General features: G+C 29.2%; 1 protein-coding gene across 5 annotated transcripts; it reads left to right on the plus strand.

Annotated features, from left to right (window-relative positions):
• On the plus strand, window positions 1-26,689 carry LOC129913494 (uncharacterized). Of its 5 annotated transcripts, none has more exons than XM_055992207.1 (6): window positions 1-870; window positions 2,609-3,036; window positions 9,288-9,510; window positions 13,159-13,286; window positions 19,949-20,117; window positions 25,206-26,689. In XM_055992207.1, exons 1-6 carry the CDS (start codon window positions 561-563, stop codon window positions 25,838-25,840), a joined length of 1,893 nt encoding a protein of 630 aa, XP_055848182.1. In that variant the 5' UTR covers window positions 1-560; the 3' UTR covers window positions 25,841-26,689. The 5 variants fall into 5 exon arrangements, with proteins under 5 accessions (XP_055848182.1, XP_055848188.1, XP_055848185.1 ...); XM_055992213.1 differs by lacking the exon at window positions 25,206-26,689 and adding an exon at window positions 20,637-20,756 and having other exon boundaries at window positions 2-870; XM_055992210.1 differs by having other exon boundaries at window positions 3-870; window positions 25,228-25,503.
• The last annotated feature ends 1,304 nt before the right edge of the window (window positions 26,690-27,993 follow it).

Genomic DNA, 27,993 nt, shown 5'->3' on the forward strand with positions numbered 1-27,993 from the left:
TTTCTTGAGGCTACAATATTTCATCCTTGGATAAAAAGGCAGTTTAGAACAATCCAGTATAATGTGTTGAAGGAATATTCCCGAAGAGATAATATACACTTTACTTACAGGAGTAAGTAGGTAGTGTGAAAAATTTCCTTCTCTAACTGTGGAAATTCAAAATAGCAAACAAACATTACTTGACAAAAAGGCTAGAGGTGTATGTCTATACCATGAAATATTCCAAGGACCAAAAAAAAAATTATATTAACAATAATAAAGCAAATGAAAGATAAATGGATAACCTAAAAACATCAACAACAACCCCTTCTGTTAGACCAATCATAATATTATTTTCGTTGGTATGGGCGTTAGGTTGAAATTGAAACTTTGTTATATACGTTACATGGGCAAAGGTATTATAAAAATAATGAAATCTACAGCAAACAAAAATAGGATATAAACAAAAAACAAGGATAAAACTTTCCAACTCAGTAACGTTGTGTTTTTTTGGATCTATAAAAATTTCATACCAAGCTAGGTATATATTGAAGGAGGAAAGGACGACGATATATTATATTATGGCAACGCAATCGGTTAATAACGCTCTAAAAACTTTTTATCATCATCAACGGCAAGAACATCTGCACCAGAATCATGGACAACAACAACAAAAGCATAAGAACATAACAACAACAACAACAACAACAGCTACAGCGGATATACAAGAAAAAATGTGGTGGAAGAGAAAACCAACTCTAAAGACAGCTATTCAATCGAGAAAGTGGAAAAAGACGAGAAATATATTGAATCTAATGTTGCCAACAACGAGGTCTGCAGCAATGTTTACCACGCTGATTTTAATACTAGTTGTTGTTTCGGGAAGTACTGGTGAGTAATATTTTTTTTTTTTTTAAGTTTAAAAATATTTTTTTAATTTAATTTTATAAAATTTAAAAATTATTATTTTTGCCTTTATCTAAAAAAAATCCTCTTATAGTTAATAATAATACAAACAGACTGAAGAAAAATATTATAATTCAATGTTTATAAGTAGCTCTATACGGAGAAATATTAACGCCGCGGATAACTTAACTTCTAGTATATTTAATCATTATGTACCTAGTTTCATTATACCAGAAATTAGTTAAATACACCAGAAATAAAGTTAAATATACCAGAAGTAAAATTATCCCTGCGTAATTTTTATCTTTGTGTAGCATTAAAATGATCATAACTTTGTTGCCCCTTATAGTAATATCCTGCCGATAGATCAAGATGTAATACGGTGTAGTTCAAATTTTTTTAAACTATCGGTTTTAAACTAATAAAATCTGAACATGTCCACCGAATTCAATAAAATTTCCAGGACTGAAAGTCTCATGACAATTAATTGACGTTCACTGAAGCGCCTCCTTTTAGAAAAGAAGAATCTAAGGCCGTTGACAGCAAACTAAAAACGACGTTCTGTAGTAAAGCGTTTTATTAGCACAAACATGACAGATAGAACGCTTCGCAGAAGAGAGATTCTCTTCTTTATTTCAAATCAGTAATCACTCAAAATCTTAGAAACGTGAAAGAAAAAACAAGAAAAAAGTAGTTAAACTAAAATGGTGAATACTAAGTTCAGAATCCCAGCGGCTTCAATACTGCCGACATGGCTTTTGCATAGAGACTCGATCAAGTTTGGCATCTCTCTACGTCTACAGCAATCAAACACAAAGCTTCTTTCATACTTATACATACTTTCTGCCATAGGACCAATCTGGTTAATTTTCGTCTCATTACTTGGCAACACAAAATATCCAAAACTAATTTAAATGTTTTTTTATTTTAATTTATTTATTGTTAATGAAACTTTTTTATAGTTTAACTAATATTTAAACGATATTAATTAATACAATTTTCAACTCAAGAGAATTTGATTTTGCTCATTGAAAAGTGATTAGAAGTACCTACATCATTTACAACTGCAAAAAAAGGTGTTTCATTTCATCTCAAAAGTTTGATCCCTCAAAATAGAAAAACAGTAATAAATCTTTTAGTTTTCAGATTTATTTCAGGTATATTAGATAAGCTTCAAAAATTTAGCCTCATTTTAATCTTATCGTCCGAAGCCACAAAATACAAAAGATCTATTTTAAAAGCTTTTCTTAATTGGTCACTGCGGCGTATACGTATTTTTTTCTGTTGAAAACTTACACAGTACAAAATTTTTACTCATGACCAATTAATCGAACCAAATATAAGAGGCATCACTTACAGTGTCGTTTTTTACATCTTAAGCCACGACAGGATAAATAAAAATTTGTGTTGTCCAGCCTTCCGTACGCTTTAAATTGTGTGTTCTGTTCACTGCAAACATTTTTACCGAAAATTAAAATTTATTTTGAAATACATTTTTTTTGTAGTATGCTTTGAGTCTGTGTTCAATTTTTGGGTTATAAATTTTGTATTTGTATTAAAATTTAATTTTCCACATCAAAACATAATTTGAACCGGAAATTTGTATGTGTGCTAGGAAAATCCACTGCGAACAACGCAATGCGGTTGTATCTTATTGTTGCAATATAGTATATTATTTTTTATTAATAAAATAATGTTTACGTTTTCTTCTTTTTTTTTATAGTTCATGCGGCGCAGCGGGATTCTTCGTTAAAACCAAAAGCAGCAAATAGTTTAAATGCACTTTCGGGAAATGGTGTCGATACTGCAGCTAATTTAAATGCTAGCAACATTAGCAATGGTAATCGTGTGAATCGAACAGTAAGCAGTTCAAATGAAAATGCTATGATAGCAAGCAGTAATTCAGTTACAGCAACAACTATTGGCACAAGTAGCAGTAGTAGCTCAACAGCGATTACAACCACAAGTAGAAATAGTGGAGGAAGTAATTACAAGGGATCTTCATCCAGTGTACATAGAAATACAATTGAAGTAAATGAAGAAAACAGAAATGGTCCGTACTTTGATAAAGCTTCATCAAAAAACATAACCGCGTTACTTGGAAAGACAGCTTACTTGAATTGCAGAGTCAAAAATCTTGGAAACAAAACTGTGAGTAACAATATTAATATAAGACTTAATTTATTCCTTAATCTAGGTTATTTTTAAATCAAAATTTGAATTGAAAGCCAATAGTATGATACTGCAGCTTTTAGAACATAAGACTTGAATAATAGAACCCCATTTTGAATGAGATTTCGGCCTTTTTTGACTACACAAAATTGAGTAAAGTCGATTTTCTTACCCTTTTTTAAAAAGATAGGGTGGTTGTCCACTGCAAAAACATTATACTCATCGGGCAAAAGTAAATTTAATATGACTACTAGAAGTTTTGAAAACCACAGGTTTTACCACAAAAGTGACGTTCATCGCTTCTGACCTTAAAAAAAAAGAGGTTGTCTGTAAGGCCGGATTACGGACGATGATTTTACGTGATAACGTCATCAGAAAACAGGTTGTGTGCCTTTGTTTAAAATGAGTCAATTGAAGCGTTTACTTATATCAAACAATCATAATTTACAAGAAAAAGCTAATAAAAAATACCTTTTTTAAATTAATTTTTTTTTATTTTAAAAGCTTACAAAAAAAATTATGCAATTTAAAAGCCAAGTATTTCTTCTTATGAATAAAACCATTTTTAAATGTTTGCAATGCGCAAAAAGTATAAAAATAATTTAATGAAAACAATCATTTTCATCAAAAAAAGTAAAAAAAAAACATGAATTTTTATCTTCTCACGTCATTAATTCCATTTTTTTCCCTAACAACCTATACAAAATTTTATACCATCTGAAAGCTTATTGTCTTAGCTCAAAATATATATATCGATCAGTTTTATGAGACATCTACAAAAAGAGCTAGAATTTTTTGAACTAGATCAAATTTCATTAAAAAAAGCAAAAAAACATTTATTTTTATGTTCTCAGGCTATGGAATCAATTTTTTTGTTTGACAACTTATAAAAAATATAAATACCATGTGAAAGCTTATTATTTCACCTTTCATATGACGTATCAATCTCATTTTAAAGATGCCTACAAGAGAAGTAAGAATTTTTTAAAGTCAACCATGTCGAATTTCCAGACTGAGATTACGGTACTTCCCACACTGGTGGCTGTTCGGGGGGCAACAGATCTCCACTGGTGTTTTGAGGTTTTTCGCAAGTTTCTTGATTTAACATTGTGTAGCTTGTAGTTAGTCTACCGTTATGTGTGATATGAAAGGTATTTGTATTAGGATGCTCATAAAGGTTTAATAAAATTTCTATCAGCTCTTGGTCAAAAGTTATAACCTGTTGAATCCTAAAATTTTGTTTTACCTTTATCTCAAAATTGTGTTCACGAAAATGATTGAAATTTCGCACACACATAGTCATGGTCTATCATTACTCCATATACTTTATTCCTGTATCTATTTAAGAAAAAAAGATAAAAATAAAAAACGATGAAAATCAGTTAAAAACGGTAAAAAACGTGTTTTTTAAAACCAAGTTTTTGCACATGTATGCATAAGGCAAGTAAGTTTGAGATTTTTTGAACGCTCAAAAAAAAAGCTAAAAATCAAAAATTACCCAAAAATACCCCTAAAAAACAAGTTGTTTTTCAAAAATTCATATTTCGAAACGCAGAGTGTTGGAAAAAAATCCGTATCAGACGCCTAATTTTTTTCCCTCATCTTTCACCTGGCATCTTTAGAATTGTCAAAAAAAAATTCCTTTCCCAAAATCATCATTTTGTCATAGCCCCAACACGTGTACAACGTTCAAACAAAACGTTATAGCTTAGTTTTAAATTTTTTTGCAGTTATTCTTAAATTAATCTCATCTATCTTTAGATTTTAGCCCAAATTTCATCTTTCCGTTTTACCCCTGTTTACCATATTAAATGACGGAATTTTTAAAAATCCTTCATTTTGATTAAGCTTTAGATTATTATCTTTCAAATAAGCTATAGAAGATTTTTGTGTCTCTAATAGTTTATTTTTAATTGAAATTTAATGCCGCACTGCGAAAGTTCGAGAGTGTAACGTTAGAAAATGGCGTCACTTTTTTGTGGTGACTGCCATGGTTCATCGATTTATAAGGCGTTATCACGTCAAAAAAGCTGTATGACAGAAATTCCAAGCCTATTTTTGTTTTCGTAAAAAGTGCTAAAAGTTGTTCTTAAAACTATGAAAAAAACATTTTCGACTGGTTTTGGTTAATATCTCGCATACGGACCTTTTGTATGCTTATTTCTTAGTAGGGGAGAGTGGGGCAGTTTTGAACACGGGGCACATTTGAACACTGCATATAAAGTTTTAGTATACCTATCAATCTTTTTTAGAAGTATTTCGATATTTGAACCCGTCAACACGATATCCATAAATGTCAATGACTTTCCATCGTTATCTCGGCTAACTTTCAGATTTATAGGTGGAAGGTGATTTTTATAGTGATTTTGCATTATTTCAGTTTTTTAGTTGTAAGAGTTTAAAAAAAAATTGGTACGTGATTTCAAAACGCAATACAATTTTTGTTAATGGTTAATGAATTTTAAACTAATTGACGGTGAATTTTTGAATGAATATATTAATGTTAAATATTTATTCAACATTTTATGTCGTTGACACAGTGGGGGCAGTTTTGAACAAGTATGGTGGGGCACTTTTGAACATGTTCAAAACCGCCCCGAGCATTTTGTATCAGACATTTTAAGGACACTTGAATGTGTTTTATTTTATAAATCGTAATGTTCTTATAAAAAAAAATAATGAAACTAGTATTTGTGAGCAAAATTAAAGAAAAAATGGGAATATGTACAACATAATTGAAGATTTAAAAAAATGCCTGAATTCTTTAAGTTCTGCTAGACTGTTCTCGATGAGAACTCGATTATATACCGCTTAAGCGTTATAGAAATTAAAGTCAAGCTACCTACGCCAATTAATGCTCCTGGTACATGAAGAACATTCGCTTTGTTAACATTTGGATTTAATGTCTAGAAATATATCTATATATATTGAAAATAAATCTATTTTACTCTGAGAAGCATAAATGGTATGAATACCATTTTTCTAAGATATATTTTAAATGAATTTTTCTTGCCCCATACATGGGGCACTTTTGAACATAAGACCTAATATTGGTTAAAAATTAAAATTAAATATAAATAATATGCTAAAATAACCAGATATAATTTAAAATCAAAGTTCAATATCACTGCTTCATATAAGTAAACTTAACAGATCAATAAATCGAACAAATATCTTTCTAGCAGTTGCGAAAGCAAAAAGTGTTCAAAACTGCCCCACTCTCCCCTATCTTCTTTCATTAGTAAGAATAAGTGACTGTGACGTACTTTTTTCGAAAATCGCGAAAAACTCGTTTATGTTACCTTTAACCAAAAGTAAATTTTTTTGAAGGGGTCGGATCAATGACGGCTTTTTATTTTTCATTAATGATGGTGGTCTATTATTTAGATTGATGAAAATCATCTTAAATATAACTATAAAACTAAACATTTATTACCAAACGGTTAAATTAGAATAATAGAATGTTAAATTCTAGTATGCTAAATCCCTTATTTAAGGAACTCCATTTATCATCCAGTAAATGCTTTCCTGTTTGATCATACTTCTATAATCGTAGTGGGATAGTCACTATAGATAGACTATACAGTTTGAAAAATGCTTTGTTTTGTTTTGATTTTATTTTTAAATGAAAATAAGTGATATTTCAATGTAGAATTTTCATTGCTTAGAAATGTATGGATGGATGTATATAAATTTTATATTCAAAACACATGACACACTCTTTGTCTATGCAACTCCCGATATACCAACAATAAAGGCGAACGACTGAACGTTTTTCAAATATGTGATAAATCATTTCTGGGGATAGTTATGCTCCCCTCTGGGTGCACCTGGTGGTTGTTATTATATACCTGCGCTGTGCTATACTTTAGTCTTTGTCGGTTTAAAATCCAGTGAAGAGGAAGAATCAGCATCCATTTAAGTATGAAAAAAAAGAACCACCATCTTGTTTCCAAAGTTGGTCCTGACATTGATTGATGTGCTTAAAGAGTTGTGATTTTGGTTAGATTGCTGAAAAGCTTTTTTGACTGATGTTGTTTTTGTTGTATTTCTATACATACTTAGCCAATATAAAATACAAATATTTACGGTGAATTTACTGTTCAACGTATGATATTGAGCTCAATATTAATGGCAATATTTTAAAACTTTATGAAAACCATAAATTCAATTTATATTTGGGTTTGTAAAGTACTTATAATAATGAGAGATTCATTCACTTGAAATAAGTTGTGATGAAAAATGTGTCAACTGTTTTTTTTTTTTTTTGTGATGGTTTTTACAATATATAGACGATATTTTTCGGTATTTCCCTTAGAAGCATTTTGATTTAAATGAACATTTTAAGAAGGAAGCATTAAAGCAACCGTAATTTTAAAGTTGCGTAAAGTTTTCAAAAGATACCTTTTTTGATTTTTAAAAGTTTTTTGACAACGGTTCAACCAACTCTTTTTGAAAAACGTTAATTTATTGCAAATCAGCGGATACCGTACCCCCTTAATGAAAAATCTTGAATTTTCGATTATTTCTTTTGTATACACCATAAGACCACATCTAACTCGCATTTTTAAGGATACAACAAAAAAAATTTTATTTCTTTCGAGTTTTAGCCATAAATGAATAAGAATAAATAATAAATAGTAAACACTCAAATAGGCAAAAATTGGCAGGTGATTTTTTTAAGTAAAGTTTTCAGAAATTTAGTCAAAAATTAAATTCAGATAGTAAGAAAAATTGAGTCAAAAACACCTTTCCCAAAGACTTCAAATTTTGCAATATTGAACAAAAAGGATCATAACTGTAATAAAAAATTGTCCTTTAAAAAACTGCAAAAAAATAAAATTTAATTTTTGAAAAAGGTTTATAGATTTTAAATTTTCCTTGCAGTTTTTGAAGATTCCAATATATATTTTCTAATCCAGTAAATAAATTAGTTTTGGATTATAAGCACGCAAAATATGAATATGGCAACGACTTTTAAAAATTTTTCCCACGCCAATGTTTTAATCCAGTATTGAAAAGAGGTTTATTCGGAGTATAGATACCAGTTCACGTATTGTTCGGTCTTTTTTCTACTACAAGACGCCAAGTCTCAATATTTATTTAATTAAATAAACAATATTGGCCCGTATATTCTAAATACCATAAGAGTGCGTACACACAATTGGGGCAGTTGGGGAGTGCAGCAGGGCCCCCAACGAATGTCAGAGCCAAGGAAATTCTAAAAAAAGTACCAAGAAATTAGTTCACGTAAGGCAGTTCAAAAAAAAATAAATACATGCATGAATATTTCTTGTTAAAATTTTATTTATTTGAAGTTCGAAGTGCACTAGTTTCAACTATAGTTGGAAGGTTATTTGAAACCCAATATAAGTTACAAAATTGTGTGATTTGTAACTTATATCGACAGTTATTTCTATGAAAAATAATTAAAAGAAAGGACTCGAGTTAAAAAATGTTTCATTTACTTTTATTTCGAAATATAAATAAATAGCTTGTACAAGACAAAAAAAACTCTTTATAATTAACCAGATCGGATTTAAGGGGGCCCTGTACAATACATTAAATAGTTTTGTTACAAAACAACTATCATTGGTTGTGTATTTTGAAACAATAAAAAAAAAAAAACAAGAAAAATACTTTATGAGCACTAACCGTCAAAAACAAAGTAGCTTATCTCCTTGGAAGAAACCGATGATGATAAAAAACATTCTGTGAATGTAAAATGTCAGAGTAGGTATATCTCAAGTCTGGTGACTAAAGTCACCATCTGCAATTGATGTTTTTTTGACAGATAGCTCACACAAAATGTACATGTACAGGATATTATAACACAAGGTTGAATTAACTTTATTCAAAAATGGAATGGAATTGGTTTCTGTGATATCCTTTTTTTGATAGAGTAACACGCAATCAATCTGTCTACGTGAGAAATAAACTTAAAAAAAACATACTATCTACTGGTATTGAAAGAAAGAGGGTTTTTGATTTTCAATTCAAACTGAATGAACAATGAAGTGATGTATTACTTAAGAATAAAATGATTGATATCATATTGAAAAACATTTTTTAGTATAAATTCCATTTTATAACTGCTCAGACAGAAGATTGATAGAAGTTCTGAATCTGTAAAATATTTCACCATTTTCATTTCTTTTTTTTTTTACGTCACTGATTTAATTAATATATTTTAAATCAATACATACAACGTATTAATTTTTTCTTTCCAGATGTTGTTGCAAGTTTCATGGGTGCGACATCGCGATATCCATCTGTTAACAGTTGGCCGTTACACATATACATCCGATCAACGTTTCCGTGCAATCCATCAACCACAGACTGAGGATTGGATCTTACAGATCAAATATCCACAACATAGAGATTCTGGTATTTACGAATGTCAAGTATCTACAACACCACATATGAGTCATTATATTCACCTTAATGTCGTAGGTAAGTGCACAAACTATTTCAAATATAATTAAAATAGCATAGTATAAATTTATGGTTAAAAAATATGAAAAGCAAATATCGATTATGAGGGATTATCATTATATGTACATCTACATAATGTATGTATGTATCTCAAAGTTATACAAAAGTTAAAAAATGAAAATTTAAGGAAGACGGATCTATGTTCCTAAAAATCAAAATTCAATTGGCACAATAACTTTGGAGAAAATAATTATTATGTTTTACATTGAATTTATAGAAAAGAGCTACATAAAAATAATTAATTCAATTCAAATTGTTCTAGGACAATAAAAAACTTTATGAATAACAGCAAAAAAAAAAAACAAACAAACAAATAAAATGAAAAATGTTATGCTAACCGTTATTTTTACTCACTCAAGTTTGTACAAATTGGAATTGTCAATATGTTCACAAGTTCTCCATAAGATTAATTTTGTTTGATACCTTAATTTTACAAATGGAATGAAAATTGGCAAAATACTGTTTATAGTAAAATTAGTACTTTTAAATCGGTAACTGTGGTGTATACGTAACATTTTGTCCAATGTACATTAGGGTGTTCCTTAACACAAAATTAATGAAGACATTCTCTCAATCGTCTACAAATAAATAAATACATTTTTTTTACTGTTTTTTTTTTTATTTACCTATTTGTTTGTAGTAAGTACAAGAATTTCACTTTGCTACAGGGCGAGTTAGGGGTATAGATACAAATCTGAACAAATTAGAGGATTTTTTTTATTTATTTGGAGACGATTGAGCGGATCTCTTCATTAATTTTGTGTTAAGGACCACCCTAATTTTATATGTATGAGCTTTTTTCAATCTACTCATAAGATTCCTAAGATTCCTAGACATTTTTTTTGTAGACTTTTCAGTATATAGTTAAACTATCAAAGATCTTAGTTATAGTTTCGAAAATGTCTATAAAATATCAATTTACTTTGTGATATTATTATTGGGTTGGGGTCGAAATTCTGTATGTGCCAAAATTCAGATTCCAAATTTCTGTATTCCAAAATTCTGTATTTTAAAATGCTGTACACAGAGAAAAATATGACCCGCTAAAAACTAACAGATTGCCATATTGTTTTACCGTCCATACATTTCATAAGGAAATCTTATTAAAATCAACGATTAATAAGGTTTTTTTAAGGAGATTTCTTATTATTTTTATAGAGAAAATCTTATTGAAATTTGACTGAAAAGTTGCAACTTAGCACTAGAACAAAAATCGTGAATGATTTGAAGTCTCCAGTTCGATTCCCGGCCTGGTCGTCCATAAAAACCATAGAGAAATCTTATTGTTTTTGTTCTATTTTATGTGGTCTATTTTTCTCTGTGTAAATTCAAAAATCTGTATTTTAAAATTCTGTAAATTCAAAATTCTGTATTCTAAAATTCTGTAAATACAAAATTCTGCATTCCAAAATTTTGTAAATGATAAAAGAAAAATTGTTTCGATAATGAAAAATAGTGCGCATTTTTTTTTCATTATCAAAACAATTTTTCTTTTATCATTTACAGAATTTTGGAGTACAGATTTTTGGTATTTTCTTTGAAGAAAATGTGCCTCCCAAATTAATTTTGGATTTACAGAATTTTGAAATACAGAATAACAGAAAAGCAGAATAATGGAATACAGAATTATGTTCATATAGAATTTGTTATTGAAATATAGAATTTTGGTCATACAGAATTTAGGAATACAGAATAACGACCCGTTCCCATTAGGACAAAAAGGTTACGTATACACCACAGTTACCAAATAAATATGTATGTAGTATTAATCTGACTGTAAGCTGTATTTTGACAATTTTCATTCCTTTTTTAAGATTAAGGTGTAAAGTCAAAAAATATATATCAATCAATATTTTAATATATACAAATATTATTAATTAGTTATTTATACAGGGTGTTCCAAAAATCAACGTCGAAACGAAAGCTTTGACACAAGGAACGCGCATTATCAAATCGGTCAAATACGATGAAGATTTGTGATTTTTTTTAATTGCGTGTTAATATTTAAGAAAAACTCAAACCAACGCCAATGATAAAATCGTACATTCACAACTGTAGTTTTTTTCGAGAAAATATATACTAAAAGTTTTCTTTTCATTTTTTAAAAGTTCTTATTATATATAGTGTATATGTGTTACATAATTTGTATGAAAATTAGCGATGTCTTGCCAGATTTTATATACCTATGTGTTCAATTTTCTTAGAAGTTTTAAAATCTTAAAAAAGAACACAACAATGACATTAAAATTTGAACACAAAATTTTCAAGTTTAATTATTATTATTTTCCCTACCTATCATGTTATTCAAATCACATAAGAAATACTTTTGAGCATATTTACAGATTTTGAAAAATTGGCATTTCTTATTTAAATGGCGCATGGTGCGGGCTAATATTCTAAAATTGATTTTGTTTGGAATACAAAGCAATTCCAAGTATTTCAAAACGGATATAAAAAAACAACAAAATTATTTATGCAGAATATTTTAGGGAATAAAGAAATTTAAATGAAAATAATAAAGAAAAATACTCTTAACTTGAATTATTTGTCGTTAGACAAAGGTATTTTGAGAGCTGATACCTTAGAAGTATAATAGAATCATACGGTTGAATAAACAAATTACATAATATTATAAAAAAAGGTAGATTGTACATATAAAATGTACCTATGTATACTCTAAATTTTCTATTTAATACAATGCAGAAACTCCTCTAGGTTCAAAACATTAATTTAATCAGAGAAAAAAAAAAACACAATACAAAATAAATCAACACGCTGATAAAGTCAAAAAATATGAATAAAAGTAATCTTCTTTATAGGTTGGTTCCTAAGAAAAGATAATTTTCTCCTTGGCATGGGTTTGTCTATTGTTTTTCTAAGCAGTTTGTGTATTGCAGATACTTGTCTTGTGTGTATGTATAAAATTTTGCTAAATAAAGTAAAACACGACTATATGTGGTGAACCATTACACATGTCGCTTTTCTATCCTTTTATATTGTTTATTGTTATGGCATCCTGACCTTCTTTTTCATAAAAACGTCAAGCTTTTGTTGACAATTTCAAAGATAAAATCTCAAACATGTTTCTATTTTTTTTTTATTATTTACACTATGTACTCAACATGATTTGATTTCTTTAAACATTTTTCCCTACAATGTATAGGAATATACATATATGTATTATGAGATAATCAATTGTTTTTACTTTGTTTTCTTTTGAAAATTAAAAAAAAAATTGCATAGAAGGTTTAAGCAGTGTATAGTGCATTCAGGTCAAGTAAAGATTCATGATCTAACACCGATTATTAAAATTCCTTTTTTTTTTTCAAATCTAAAGAAACCTCTATTATACTCAAACAGATTAAAGAAGGTTAAGTTGATATGTTTTATTGTGTTTTAGTGTTTAATCTGTAAGAGTAAGAGTTATTATAGAAGTTATATAGGAAGGATATACAAAACATTTTGTAAAAAAAAAACACAATGAAAAATTATCCCTTATAAATCATAATTAAAATAGTGTTAGATGCAATTTAATTTTGAGAACAATAATACGTTTTTTTTTAATCAATTATTTACTCGTTTTCTTTTTTTTTAATTTTTTTGCAGAACCGTCAACCCAGATAATTGGTGCTCCAGATCTGTATATTGAAAGTGGCTCAACAATCAATCTGACATGTGTTATACTCAATTCGCCTGAACCACCAGCATATATATTTTGGAATCATAACAGTGCGGTAAGTTTATAAGTTAACCATTATATAAAATAAGTATTTGATTATAATGAGCACCAGAATTAAAACCAACCCCTCCATTTTTCAAATAAATTGTTTTGCGAACACCGAAGTTGCTTCCTACGTTGCAACTTGAAGGAAAGGGTACGGTGGCATTGGGATATGATTTTGTAAAAATTATTGCACAGAAAGGATTAATAAACCACAATAATTACAAGAATAACGAAATAATACAAAATAATAATGTTATGTACTGTACATAATTGTTTTTCCATCATTTTTTTTTTTTCTTTTTTTGTGGATCAGGAATATTAAACGCTATAAACTGATAAAATCGTTATGAAAATCATAAAATAATTTATAATGCATCTTGAGCTTTTATTGGCCTACACGGATAAAAAAAGGATACCACTTTTCATTTAACCATCATATCGAAAACGACTCAAACGAATAAAAAAAAAGGATACGTGTAGGTACTGTGGCTAACAAGGCCCTACTTTCGATATAAAAAAAAATGTTTTTTTGTATCGCTACCTATAAACGATACCTGCAGGACCGTTTTCTTGATATCGTAAGAGACGATACCAATTTTAAAGAAAATCTTTGAACAATAACGTATTTGCAACTTTAACGCTTAAACAAAAATTCAAAACATTTCTTTTGATTTTTTTTTTTTTAAACGGCCATTCCAAAGTTACGGAGAAGACATATTGACCTTGTTTTCAGTCTATCTCGTTGAAGAAGCAATAATTTTTCTTTAAACTTGGTAGGTGTTAAGGGCTCATTATAAAGTTGATTGTCTAGAAGTTTCACGAAAAACTAATTAAACGTAGCTAAATTATTCACAGCTAAAGCGGTAACGGAGAAGGCGCGTACAAGTCTTCTCCGTTACCGTCTTTGTCTGTTAATAATTTTGCTACCTTGAATTAGTCTTGAAACTTTTAGAACATCAACTTTATCATGAGTCCTTAAGACCCACCAAGAAAAAATATTGCTTCTTCAACAAGATAAACTGGATAATAAGCGTGAAAATGTCCTAAAAGTTCAAATGGAATGGCCGAAAAGTTTATAATTTTTTTTTTAATCAATGTTTTGCCAACGGATGAATGATTTTTTTTTTTGTAAAAAAATTTGATTAGTTTTATATATGTACATATCGTCGGCGTAAAGCAAAATTGTTCTAAGTATATAGGATTTCTTAAGGACTTAGAATAATTTGGCTTTACGCCGACGATATGTATTACCTAGGTAGAACAAATTTTAATAATAAACGGCTTTAACGATTTTCAAAAAAAAAAAAATTCCGAATGTTTTTTGTTACACAAGACATTTATAGATTAAATTGAATTAAAACTAAAGATTTTAGAAAAAAATAAAGCTTTTAGATTTTTTTTTAATATCTGCAAGTCAAGTCCGGACTTTGGACGGGCCAATCTACTGGTTTTGTATCAGAAAACCACTACTCAACACTACTTGAGTGTGTTTTGTCCTGCTTAAAAACATAGCTAATAGGCATGTGTGTGAATGAATAAAGCTCCATAACATATTCCTTTATTCATTTTATAAATGCGTTGGTCCATTCAACCGTTTATCATTACTAACCTGATGGAGTTTTGCTCAGATGTTATTGTGAAGAATCAAAATACATATCAAACTAACGTTGCATACTTGGATTTTTCGAAAGCGTTTGATCGTGTCAACCATGATTTACTTTTGAAAAAAAACTGCAGATCATTAGAATGCCTTCTTGGTTTTTAGTTTAGCTGGAGTCGTACCTATGTTGAAGAACACAAAATGTTAATTTTAAAAACAAAACATCAAAAAAGATAATTGTGCGTTCCGGTGTTCCCCAAGGAAGCCATATTGGACCATTTTTGTTTGTATTGTTTATACATGACTTACACAACACTGTACAATTCTCGGACCTTCTTTTGTTTGCTGATGATGCTCGCCTATCGTACAAAAATAACAACGAATCTGAACTGTTACAAAGAGATTTTTTGGTGTAGTGTTAATGATATGGAACTAAATGTATCTAAGTGTAAGTGCATGACTTTTACACGTAAACAGTTACCCTTCTTAAATGTTTATATGTTGTGTAATCAACCTCTTGAACGAGTTGATAGCTTCTGTGATCTTGGCGTTGTAATGGACCAAAAACTAGACTTTAATAAACATATTGATCACGTAATAAATAAATCTAAATGCAGGTTAGGGTTTGTGTGCCGTTTTTCAAAAGAATTTCGTAACCCAGACATCTTAAAGACTTTATACTGTTCTCTTGTGCGGTCAAGTATAGAATATTGCAGTTGTGTTTGGAGTCCATGTTTCCAATCTAATATCAACCGATTAGAGCCTGTACAAAAACAATTCTTGCTTTATGCCCTTCGACATCTACCATGATATAATAGCACAAATCTACCACCTTATAACCAACGCCTAGCCTTAATTAATTTGCCATCACTAGCTGACAGAAGAACTGTTACAAAAATTTTATTTGTATATGATGTTTTAATGGGAACGATCGACTCAAATTATCTTTTGTCACAACTCAACATAAATATTTATCCAAGATCATTAAGATCAATTTATTTACTAAATTTAAGATTTAACAGAAAGAATTATGGAATTCATGAACCTCTGTTTGCTGCGTGTACAGCTTTTAATAATTACACTAGTCAACAAAATTGAACTTTTCTTTTGCCACAAGAACCAAGATATACTTTTCTAGAGGTTTTTGATGTGTTGAACTCGAATCTGAAGTCAGAAAAATTTGATTGGCCTCCGTTTTTGAGATATTACCATTATAATATGCTAAAAAAACGCCATTTTGGATGTTTTCAAGCTTCTGTTCTTATGTGGGGTAATTCATTATAAACAAACTTGAAACGGTGATTATAAGAACAGATGTTCTTCTTTCCAAAACTGTTTAAATTTTCCCGATATCTCTTTTATTGCTCGAGAAATCTTAAGTTTCAGTTAATAAGCCAAAGAGAAACTAAATTTAATCTAAAGTTTAAGTCACATGTCATAAAATGTTTGCCACAAGAACCAAAATATACTTTTCTAGAAGTTTTTGGGTTACTGAACTCGAATCCGCAATCAGAAAAATTCTTTTAGCCTCTGTTCTTAAAATATAACCGTTATAAAAAAAAAACCTTTTTTTGAACTTTAAAACGGTAATATCTTAAGAACGGAGGCTAATAGAATTTTTTTGATTGCGGATTCGAGTTCAACAACCCAAAAACTTTTAGAAAAGTATATTTTGGTTCTTGTGGCAAAAAAAGTTTAATTTGGTTGGCCAGTGCTTTTTCTGAGTTAAGGAACGCTACTTAATTTTTAAATATCTCGGGCAGTAAAAGAGATATCGGAAAGATTTAAACAGTCTTTGGAAGAATAAAACCAGTTCTTATTGATACCCTTTCAAATGTATTTATAATAAATTACCCCACATAAAAACATAACCTCGAAAACAGCCAAAATGACGTTTTTTGGCATTTTCTAACGGTAATATTTCTGACTTCGGATTCGAGTTCATCACATCAAAAACCTATAGAAAAGTATATTTTGGTTCTTGTGGCAAAAACCTTGTTGACCAGTGTTATTTTAATGTTATTGATTTTAATATATCAAAGTATTGTGTAAAACAGGAATTATATAGAATTTTACGACATCAAATCTAATTAATTTGTAAATTTGTAGCTAAATAAATAAATAAATGGGCACACCACGCCAAGAGTCCTATAAACTAAAAGTAGGTACTGGCACTTTTTTATTTTTTGGGTCTGTGTTATTATTTTTATTTAAGATTAAATGCACTTTAATGATTATGAACAAAATCGTTAGTGAAAATAAATTTCATTATAAAAGACTAAATTTATTGTCAAATGTTTTAATGGCATTAATTCTTTAGTTTTGCAGCTTGAAAGTACTACTTAGCAACGTCAAACACTTATTTGAATATATGCACAGCTTAATTCCACCAAAGATAAATTTTTTATTTTAACACACATGTATAAACGTCAAAAATGTATCCTTAGCTAAATTTTAAACCTCCCACACGACTTAAATTGTCATTTACTGCCTCCAGCATATTTTGCAATTCCTTCCTTAAAAATGAGGTGAAATGTAATAATGTCGTAAGATAAAGTGTTATGGTTTTTTTTTTTCAATTGTCGCATGAGTTACATATTTCTTGACATATATGACGAGGCGAGAAGATTTTTAAAAAATTTAAATTTTGGAAACATTACAAAACTCAATAAATTAATCCCTAAATGCTTTTAACCATAAAACAACCACAGGGACCACATGATGTGTCTCAAACTTAAAATTTAAGGGATTAAAAAAAAATAGGTTAAATTACCATAGTAAGAATATCCATAGTCCTTTTCAAAAGCAAATACATTTTTTTTATAAAAACAATAGATACAAAATAAAAATTTGATTTAGCAAACAAGTAAACATATCGAAATAATCTACGTAGCTAAAAAAAACTAATAACTTCAACAAAATTTAATTTGCAAATTCATGCTTCTATCATTAAGGGGACGGACGGACGATATGATTAAAATTGCAAACTCAAATATCCTTGATTGAAGTTTTTATTCCCAAAACCTGTTTTTGCATCTTTATCAGGGGAATTGCTGAAATTTTATTTGGTTGTCTAGAAATTTAAACTTTTTTTTTTACAACTTTTTTCAATTCAAATTCTTTTGAGAAACTGATGATTGTAATCAATAAATGATTCAAATACAATTGAATGCCTATAACGTTTAACTTTTGGCTGGTCATTGATTTGAGAATGGCACAAAGACAAATTGATGTCGAGAAAAGTTTTCAATTTATAATAAAGCTAATGGGAGAACAAGTTTTGATGATTGAAATCAATCAGTTTACATAACCTTCCACAAAGAATTCAAATTAAAAATTAATCAGAAAATAAAAAGAAGAATGTATCCATCATGTTTTCCTCTCTAGAAAATGGGCGTATAAATAAGTTTTCAAGTGTAAATAGGCAATAATATGAGTTCTTGAGTGAAAGCGGAACCATATTGAAATTTAAAAGCAATTCCGGTGAATATGTTCTTCTGCTAATACTTTTGGCCAAAGCTGAATGTGATGATGGAAAAAATCAATTGGGCTGCAAATTCCTGTTGGGTGGGGGTGGACAAAAAGAGGATAGGACGAGAAAACGGTGCTTTTTACGATTTTTGGTAAAAGTATTTGTACAAAGTTAAATTTAAAAGCTGTTTTTATTTCGAGTAGTTTTTAAAGTATGTATCTTCAAATTTATTGAGAAAAATGCCAAATATCAAGGTTTTATTTTAATATTTTTACTTTCGTAACATTAGGTACCTAATTATAGTTGAATTTTAATTTTTTGTGTTCTAAACAAGCTTTTTTGAAAAAAATGTTTTAATTTTTTTGGAACTTTAACGAATGCTTTATTTTTTTAGAGGCGTGATTTTCAAAAAGTTGAAGGATTTTTTTTTTTTTTTTGAGAATTGTAAAAAAATCAAAACAACATTGATATTGTTTGAAATCTTTTCTTGAAAAGGTTATTACTGTGGAAAAATATTATAAAAATGGGGAAATACAAAAAAATCTTTTTCGGGATTTATAATCCAGAGTCTCAACTATTTTTATTTTTTTCTTCAAAAAACTGCCTCTATGTCACTATTTTTTGAATAATTTAGTTTTTGACAAGGAAATCAATTGCAATAACTTTAAATCGGCATAATGTGCAGACAAACAGTACAGAATGACTTAGCTAAAGGCACATTTTTTTTTCTCTTAATCAAGTGAGATATCAAAGGAAAATAATTTTTAAGCTCTAATCATAAGTGAAGCCGAAAATGTTTTTTGGAGGTCTGGCGTCCGGTTGCTGAGTTATTTTCATATAAATATTTTTTTCTTAGTTTCGGGGGCAGATAATTTTGAGTCAAAGAAAGTCTAGTGAGCGCCCCTAAATACAAGCCGTATTTTTGTTTTCAATAGATACTCATGTTTAACTTATTTTTTAATATCGTTATTTTTGCGCAAAAATGTATTTATAAGAGATAAAGACCTTTTCTGCACAATAACATCGCTATTAAAAAAAAACAACTCAATTGCTACGAAAGTTAAACATTGATTTCACTGTTTTGAACTCATTAATAAATTCTGTATTTTATCATATTCGAAATTTATTTTGGTTTAGTTTTAGTGAATAGAAAGTTCAAAGTTGATATGTTTCACTGTGTTCGAGTTAGTAAACAACTTGTTTGTGTATTTTTAACTTTATTTCATGCACGTATGAGTATACACAATTTAAATACTTACATAAAAGTTAATAAAATGCAGTATTACATTCATATTTGGACACAATTTATTTATTTTGTCGAAATCATAACTGAAATTTAAGCTCATAAAGTTCATATTCGATTCAAGGTTTTAATTCATAATTGCATAAATGTGCTATCTATTGAAAGAGGTAGGATGACGTCTGTCAACTCAGATATTTCATTCATAATTTTTCAAAATTTTTAGTTAGTAAATATTATTTAAAGGTGGAGAGAAAAAGCTTTTTTCTGGATCGTTTACCTTTTTAAAATTGATATTAACAAAAAATTGATATTAGGTATATTAAAATATTTTTTTATGATTTTCTTTTTTTCTTCTAGATTATTAACTACGATTCACCGCGAGGTGGGGTATCAGTAGTAACAAATAAAGGCGAAACAACTACATCATTTCTACTGATTAAATCTGCTAGACCTTCTGATTCTGGACAGTATCAATGCAATCCGTCTAATTCCAAAAGCAAAGGAGTGACAGTTCATGTGTTGAATGGTAAGTATAATTAAAGAGAATCAATATAAAAAAAAAGTCTCGTTAAAATAACTTAGCAAAGACCTCCTTTCTGCTCATGAATAGTTAAAATGGTTAAAACATCAACAGGTCCTATATATGAACCTTATGAAAATACTTTTCTGTAGTAAGTGAGAAAACAACCAAGTTCCTATTAAGTTGGCATTTAGTTTCAAAATACCCAGAAATTGATTAAAACTACGTACTTACTTTGCTTCCCAAACCCACATATGAAAATATTTATGTAGTGTCAACTTTTATTTAACATTACACCACAATGATTCCTCATAATTTTTCATGATTGTTTGTTTTCATGAGAAATCATGCGTGGAACTTGAGCTGTAAACTGGCGAATTCAAAATAATAATTATTTTTAATTAACACTTTTAAGGAATTTCTACAGAAAATAAAGAGCGTTAAAATATAACCGAATTGGTTTTCAAATATTTTTTAAACCGCTTAAAAATAATATTAATTGAAATTAAAATAATTTATTTTCAGGAACAGCTTAGTGAATAACCATATTGATATTATAATCCCTTAAAAATGGACAGAAAATTGTTATATGTAGTAAATATATAATAAAGGAATCTCATATGGCCTCATACTTTATAATTTTATTGAAAAATAGTGCTTTTGACCAAGTACTTCGAAAACAGTTTATTTAATGAAAATACAACAAAAAACACTTTCAGATCATAAAACTTTTTAACTTATTTATAAAAAAGAATAGTTTTTACTCTCGAAAATAAGGATTGAAATAATTAACAAGCTGATTTAAAGATTGCTAATAGTTTATAATATTTCTCTTCGTTATCTGAAAAATACTTACAATTTCTATACGAGTTAAGATGTACCTAGACTAAAAATATGATGGCAATGATTTACGAAAATTGCTTGTTTGGCTGTATCTTAAAAACAGATTTAAGATGTTTGTTTTTCAAATCAAAAATTTCTTCCAATTTTACTACGATCAATTATTGTTATCTATTTTAAATTCTCAAGTGGTGAAAGGTGAAGTAGAAACTTGATCATATTTTCAATTCTTCTATGATAGATATCATAAAATAGGGAAGTACCTGGACTGATATTCTATAAAAAATAATTTAAAAGCTTGTACAGATACATATGTTAGGCCTTCTGTTCACTGAAACATATTGAAAGCACACAATTAGTTCTTGGCATTTACCGTTATCCATCAAAACTTCGGAATCATCAATCTGCTTTCCATAATTTAGGTTCGTTGCATTTTTTGAATACTTGGAGTCGGCCAGACCAAAAATTCGCATGCCATTTTCTGAATACAATTTTCTTGATTTAAACTATTCCCTCTTTTATCCCAGTAATATCACTCAATTTCTTCATTATTCATTACCTGAGAGTTTCTTTTCCGTTGTATAAATGAAGTGTTTTGGTTTGTTCTCAACAATGATATTGTCAAAATATATAAGAATGAAACACCACTCACTATTTTCCGCCTTTGAACAGAAACAAGGATCCATTTTCCTTTGACTTCGAAGAAACTGAGCAACTATGAGAACTGTATGGTGTATGTATTGCCTCGTTCCAAGCCCTTGCTACTTGTTTCAGTCCATAGATGCTTTTCTTCAATAAGCACACCAACTGTTTGTTTCCTTCAATTTCAAAATCTGAAATCTGGTGGCTATCTCATGTAAATACACTGAGGGTAAAAATAAATTGAAGTTGTAACATCGTTGTTTCAAAGATGAACAACTTTGATTTATGCGACTTTAAGATACGAAACCATCAAAAATTAACCTTTTTTCACGTTAATTTTAAAATGTTCATCTTCAACACAAAATTATTCCGAATAATAGTTAAATAAATGTGGTTTTCATTGATTTTACGTAGTTTTATGGTGAATTTTCCCTCAGTGTAGTTTCGTTTAAGTCACCATTCAGGAATTTTAAGAGTTGTTAAAACATATGAATAAAATAACAGAAAGAACTTGAGGTAAACTCTTGTATATATCTCCCCTTTCCCATGAAAAGCACCACCTCACAAATAAACAAACGATCATGCAATAAGTAAAATTATGATAAAAAGAAAGAAAAAAGAAAACAATTGAGTCCTTAAACTAATAAATCAAAACCTTTTTTTCAGTTCAAATTAATCAGTAATCACCAATTATATCTGGAAAAAAAATCCGAGCACACCGGCAGGCACCGAGAGAAATATGTATGAGAAATATGATGATAAAAACTGTCTTTGTTAAACATTTGATTTTTCTATTGAACCTTACTATTACTATACATAAATAAACTTGACTTGAAGTATGATACTTCACTTTATTTGTAACTGTTATTGCTGATTTTTTGACAATTCGCCCTTGAGATAAACCATGGTATATCTAGTAAAATCATTTTTATAAAGGTTATCATATAAAGCTTGCTTGATGTATAGCATCAAGTGGAGCAACATTATTGCAGTAGGTGGTTGACTGTTTCGGAAAAGTTAATCTTTAAAATCGCACAAATACTGAATAGACCCAGTGGCGTATCCAGAAAAAATTTTGGAGGGGGCTGGAAAATTTTTTAACAACTTTTTTAGAGGATAAAACGTTTCTCAATTTGAATAGTTTATTTCAGAAACAGCATAAGTCCATTTTTCCCAAAATTTTTTTTTTGGAGATTTCTCAGTTATGTATAGTTATTCATCTTCTGGAAAAAAATTAAGTATGTCAGACCCCCCCCCCCCCCCCCCCCCCCAAATACGAAAACTGAAAGAAAAGGGTTCAAAATATATGGAAATATTTCACCCGGTGACAACATTTTTGACTACTAAATACTTGACTTTTTAACAGTTTTAAGTTATTTTGGCAGCAATCTTGAAACGCACACCCTTTTGTTATACATCTTTAAAAAGGTAAGAAATTACTCTATCTATATCTATTTAATTCATTAAAATTGAACTCAGGGCTCAAAAGTTATAGCCAGATTTCCTCGCGGTGGCAACGTGTTTTACTCTTGAATATATGACATTTTACCAGTTTTTAATTATTTTGCCAGCCATTATGACACGCAAGATTGAAAATTATACATCAATGAAGAGGTAAAGATTTAATCTATCTACTGCTATTTTATTCATTAAAATCAGAAGCAGGGTTCAAAAGCTATAGCTAGATGAAAACAAAAGTTTTACCAACAAAAAGTCGTTTTGAGCAGAAACGACATAAGTCCAGCGACTTTAAAGGCTTAAAAACCCGCTTAGACTTGAAAAAAGGTTTATATTTTAAAGGTTTTTAAATTTGTCTTTAGCTAGATTATAACTCGGCATACTCTAAATTTGAAGTGTTGTGGAGTTTTAACATACAGTTTTTTGTTGCTCCTGAAAAGTTAGTGCTCATGGACTTATGCTGTTTCTGAAATAAACGATTCATTTTTATTCATCTTTGATCGAGAGTGAACCGCTGTGCTGTGATACTGAAAGTGGTACCTATAGTAGGATTTTAGTGCTCTCGACAGATTCGTACTACTGTCTCCTTCTTTCACATTCAGAGTACCTAGAGTGTTTTCAAAGTTCTTGTTTCCCAAACATTTTACACAAACAGCAAGGAGTTGAGTCATCCTTAAACAAAAAACACTTTATTTCATTCGAACTTTGTCATGTGCTGAATCCAAAACTGTTTACAGATTTATTCCTATCACGTCAATAGTTTTTGAGCTATATTCACCACTATTTTCGATATATACGCCCATGTTCCGCAATTCTACCAAAAGTATATTCAAATCTCTTTTCAATTTCACGTGAAATGAAATATCAATATTCTTCATTTTGATCGATTTCGAAAACTTCCAAATTGCTTCTCACTGTCAAAACTGAAAGATATTCAATTTTTATTCTGTTTCTAAAGTGAAATTACTGCTGCTTTTTCAATTGCAGATTCATTGAAAAGGGCCCAAAATTCAGGAACAGAATTTTGAATTCGATCAGAAAATCTAAATGAGTGAAAAAATGCAGAACACCTAATTTTACTTTCGGCAAGTGAATGCCCAAAAAGTGAAATGCAGAACGTGAAAGTCTCAAAAACTTATTTTGAATGAATTTCTTTTTGATGTTTAATCCGAAATATATGTTTACATTTGTTCGTAATAATATGTTGCTTTTTAATCCAAATCAGAAGCGCAAACTGGAATTTGCTGTTAACCTGTTGACCACTTAGATTTTGAGATATAAAAAAATTTCTATTTCCAATACCTTTGAGAAAAATATTATTTAAAAAAAAAAGTAAATATAAATAAGAAGTTTTTCAAAATTAAACGGTGATGTAATTCGACGTCAAAATACTAAAATAATGATCTGAAGAATTCGGAATTGGAATAACATCCGAAAAAAAAATTACCTCAACCCTCAACGTCAGCTAAGGTTCATACTCAAACAAACACAAACAGCCGTTTCAGAATTTGGAGGGGGCTCGAGCATCTGTGCTAATTCTAAATCTCTAAGATTTACGAACACGTTTCAGTTAATCATGTACATTATGATGAAATCAGCAAAATAATAACATGATCTTGAAGGCTTGGGGGGGGGGCTTGAGCCTCCCCCCACACCCCCCTCAATACGCCACTGAATACATCTTACTGAATTCCGTAACTCATAAGGACTTGAACGAAGAATGTCTTATTACACATAAATCCTTTTTGAAGTCAAAGGCATCAAATCTTCATCGAGCAGTTTCCGAACAAACAACAAATTTCCACTATTTTCTGGAATATAAAAAACATCATTTAGTGTTACTGAAAATACTTAATTGAGAAATTGTATGGTTCCACTTTCTCATCCTTAAGTTTTAAATTCCACCAGCAAACCGATAAGTGCCCTTTGCTTGATTGTTTCCCTATATCCATTCTGATTCAGCAGCAGCATTATTCTCAGCAACATTTAGTTTCAGCTTATTAAAGAAATGAATAATTTATCTTTCTTACTTCTTTCCCATTCGTCTTCTTTTATTTTAAATTTTTTAATTCTTAACGTTACATATATAAAAACAGTATTATAAACATATATTCACACGGTCATAGAACAGCAAAAAAGATTTAAATTAAATAGGTGTTTCTCATTCTGTTTCCAGGGGAATTCCCAGCAGCAATGCAGCGCGCGGGACAAGCACATCATCAAATGTCTCCAAATCATTATCTATTAGTTTACCTATCAACATTTTTATCTGCTATAGTATTTATCAGACAGTATCAGAAAATACCGAATGTTGTCAATCGCATCTGACCCAAACAATCAACAATATAATCAAGGCAATAATATTTTGCGTCACAGCACTCCTCATAAAATGCCTAAATTTGTTCTCAAAATATACTCATCGAACAACAATGATAATCGAATTTCAATCCCCGCAACAGTATTCTAATCATGATCGATTTAAAAAAAATGCTTCAATAGTAGATCTTAAATCAAATCAACATCACGCTAATCATTACAAAAGTCATCATTCTCATCCTCATCAAACAGATATCTATCATATTCAATACTGGGAATCTACTAAACTAAATTGTCTAATTCAAAATAATTTCAATAATAATATTTCAAATAATAATGACAAACAAATTAAAATGCAACGACTTGATGAAGAAAAACTTAAAAAAACCATCGCTAATGATCACATCTCAGAATCTACTCTAATCATAACATTCAGCAGAAAAATTTACACTCAAGAATCTGATGTAAGGTGAGAAACAATACTCTCGAGCACTGTAATTTAAGGAAAAAAAAAATCTATTTTATACATATATATATGTTTTTACTATTTCTAACTAAGGAAAAAAAAATAAGAATTTTTGTATTATTTTGTATTTGTAAATATATACTTATTATAATTTCTTTATTTATATAAAAATACAAATTTCAAAATGAAATTATTATATAACTTTAAAACTACACCTGATAAATGCATGTAATAAAAGTTTAATATAAAAAAGATGAAAATTAATATAAATAATACAAATTATATTATATATTGCAAAAAAATGTTGCATTCCAAACAAAAAAAAATCCATTAAAATAAACGAAACCAGTTAAAATAGAATTTAAGTATGAGTTCTTATGTTACATTATTTAATAAAAAAAATACGTACAATATGAGTTAAACTTAAGGACAGAGTCCGGCAGGGTACAGTTGTATTTTGGAAATGATTGTCACACACATTGTTTAAAATGAACAAATTTATTGGTGTTAATCAAATTATACGCACAAAACTTTCCATGCAAGTTGTAAATTTTTATTTCTAGCTATCAAAAATTCTTGCTTTTTTTTTTTTTTTGTTCAAACTGTTCTGTAGATATAGCAATGGTTTTAAGTATCGTGAAACCTGAAAAAGTCGAAATACACCTCAACATATTAATTTGGCATCTCTCAAAATCAACATTATTTTGTTTTAGGACTGACAACTATTTGTTTAAATTATCGGCTAAAAGTGCAAGCCTCGCAAATCCATTTTTGTTTTTTTTTTGCAAAAATGATATTTTGATGCGGAATTCAAGTGGGCATTGAAATTTACATCAGTATTTCAGTATAAACAAAAGTTGAAAAAAGTAGTTTGAAATATCTAAACAAAATTTGAAAAATAAAACAAATTGGGACATATTCATAGTTCTTGTTTAACTTAAACTGGGGTTTATTCAATGTAATTTAAATGGGATGAACTCGAGTTTTTCTTTAAAACAGCTTAAACAGTGTCTATGAATTTGCCCTATTAAATTCAACAACTAGCTAATGAGCACAACTCGTAAGCTCGTATTTTTCCAAAAAAATAGATCTGTGAATTTTTTTTGTTTTTTTTTTTGTTGGAAAAAATGTTATTATGACAAATTTTCTTTATAACTGTGAAAACTTGAAAAGGTTAATCTTTTTGTTAATAAACTATCTTAAAAAAATTTATGTTTAAGTCATATTATTTAAGTCAAATACATTTTTCTGTTCCCAATTTTTTGCAATTTCTTTGTATTAAAGAGTATTTCTGCGGTAAATTTTAGTCGATTTTCAGCTTATTTTATTTTTTTGGAAAGTGAAATGATTTTTCAATTTTTGTTTTGGAACCAGTTTTCAGAAAATGTGTATTGGTGTAAGAAGTTACCAACTTTATCTTCAAAGAGCAGAGAGTAAAATCAATGAAATGGAATGAAATAAAATACCACAAATTCCTATGAAATTGTTTACAGAGATTCTGAAGAAAATCTGGAAACTTTGATTTCAAATTAGATATGCGTCAATAACTCATGATTTAATGTTGAAATTGTGTGCAAATGCAAATTGTGTCTGTTTTTGACAGCTTGTATCAAATTGAAGTTGAAGAGAGTTTCTCGGAAATAGGGGAAACTGGTAACTTTTGAAACCTCCGTGTTGTTGATCCGAAAAATAGGGCCAGAGAACATCAGAAGAAACGGTTTGCCAGCAAACAAATCTAAGCAAGGGAAAGACGAGGTCATAATATGGGAAAAAGAAAGTGGACAAGTTATGGGAATACAAAGTTCAGAAACAACCTATTGTAAACAAAACCAGCAACTCGTCTTAGTACAACCGTCAAAAATATTGCTATAAAAGAAGTTGCGAGTTTTGCACCCTTAGTCGACGATATGACAAACATTTCATTGATTTAAATATACATATATACATACTTTTCAGCAATAATTTCAGAGAAATTATATTTTAATTTTTAAAGGATAAAAAAGTAGGTACGGGGAAACATAAAAAAACAACAATAAATATCTTTCGATTTCACCTTTTTTGGTTTCATATCTCTTTTTAATTCGTTTAACAAATTATTGTGACAATCACACTAAAATAATCATATCCTTCCGTCAAAAAGGTGTAACTACATAGGCTACT

Source organism: Episyrphus balteatus, chromosome 3 (assembly GCF_945859705.1).
Source record: "Episyrphus balteatus chromosome 3, idEpiBalt1.1, whole genome shotgun sequence".
NCBI lineage: Eukaryota > Metazoa > Arthropoda > Insecta > Diptera > Syrphidae > Episyrphus > Episyrphus balteatus.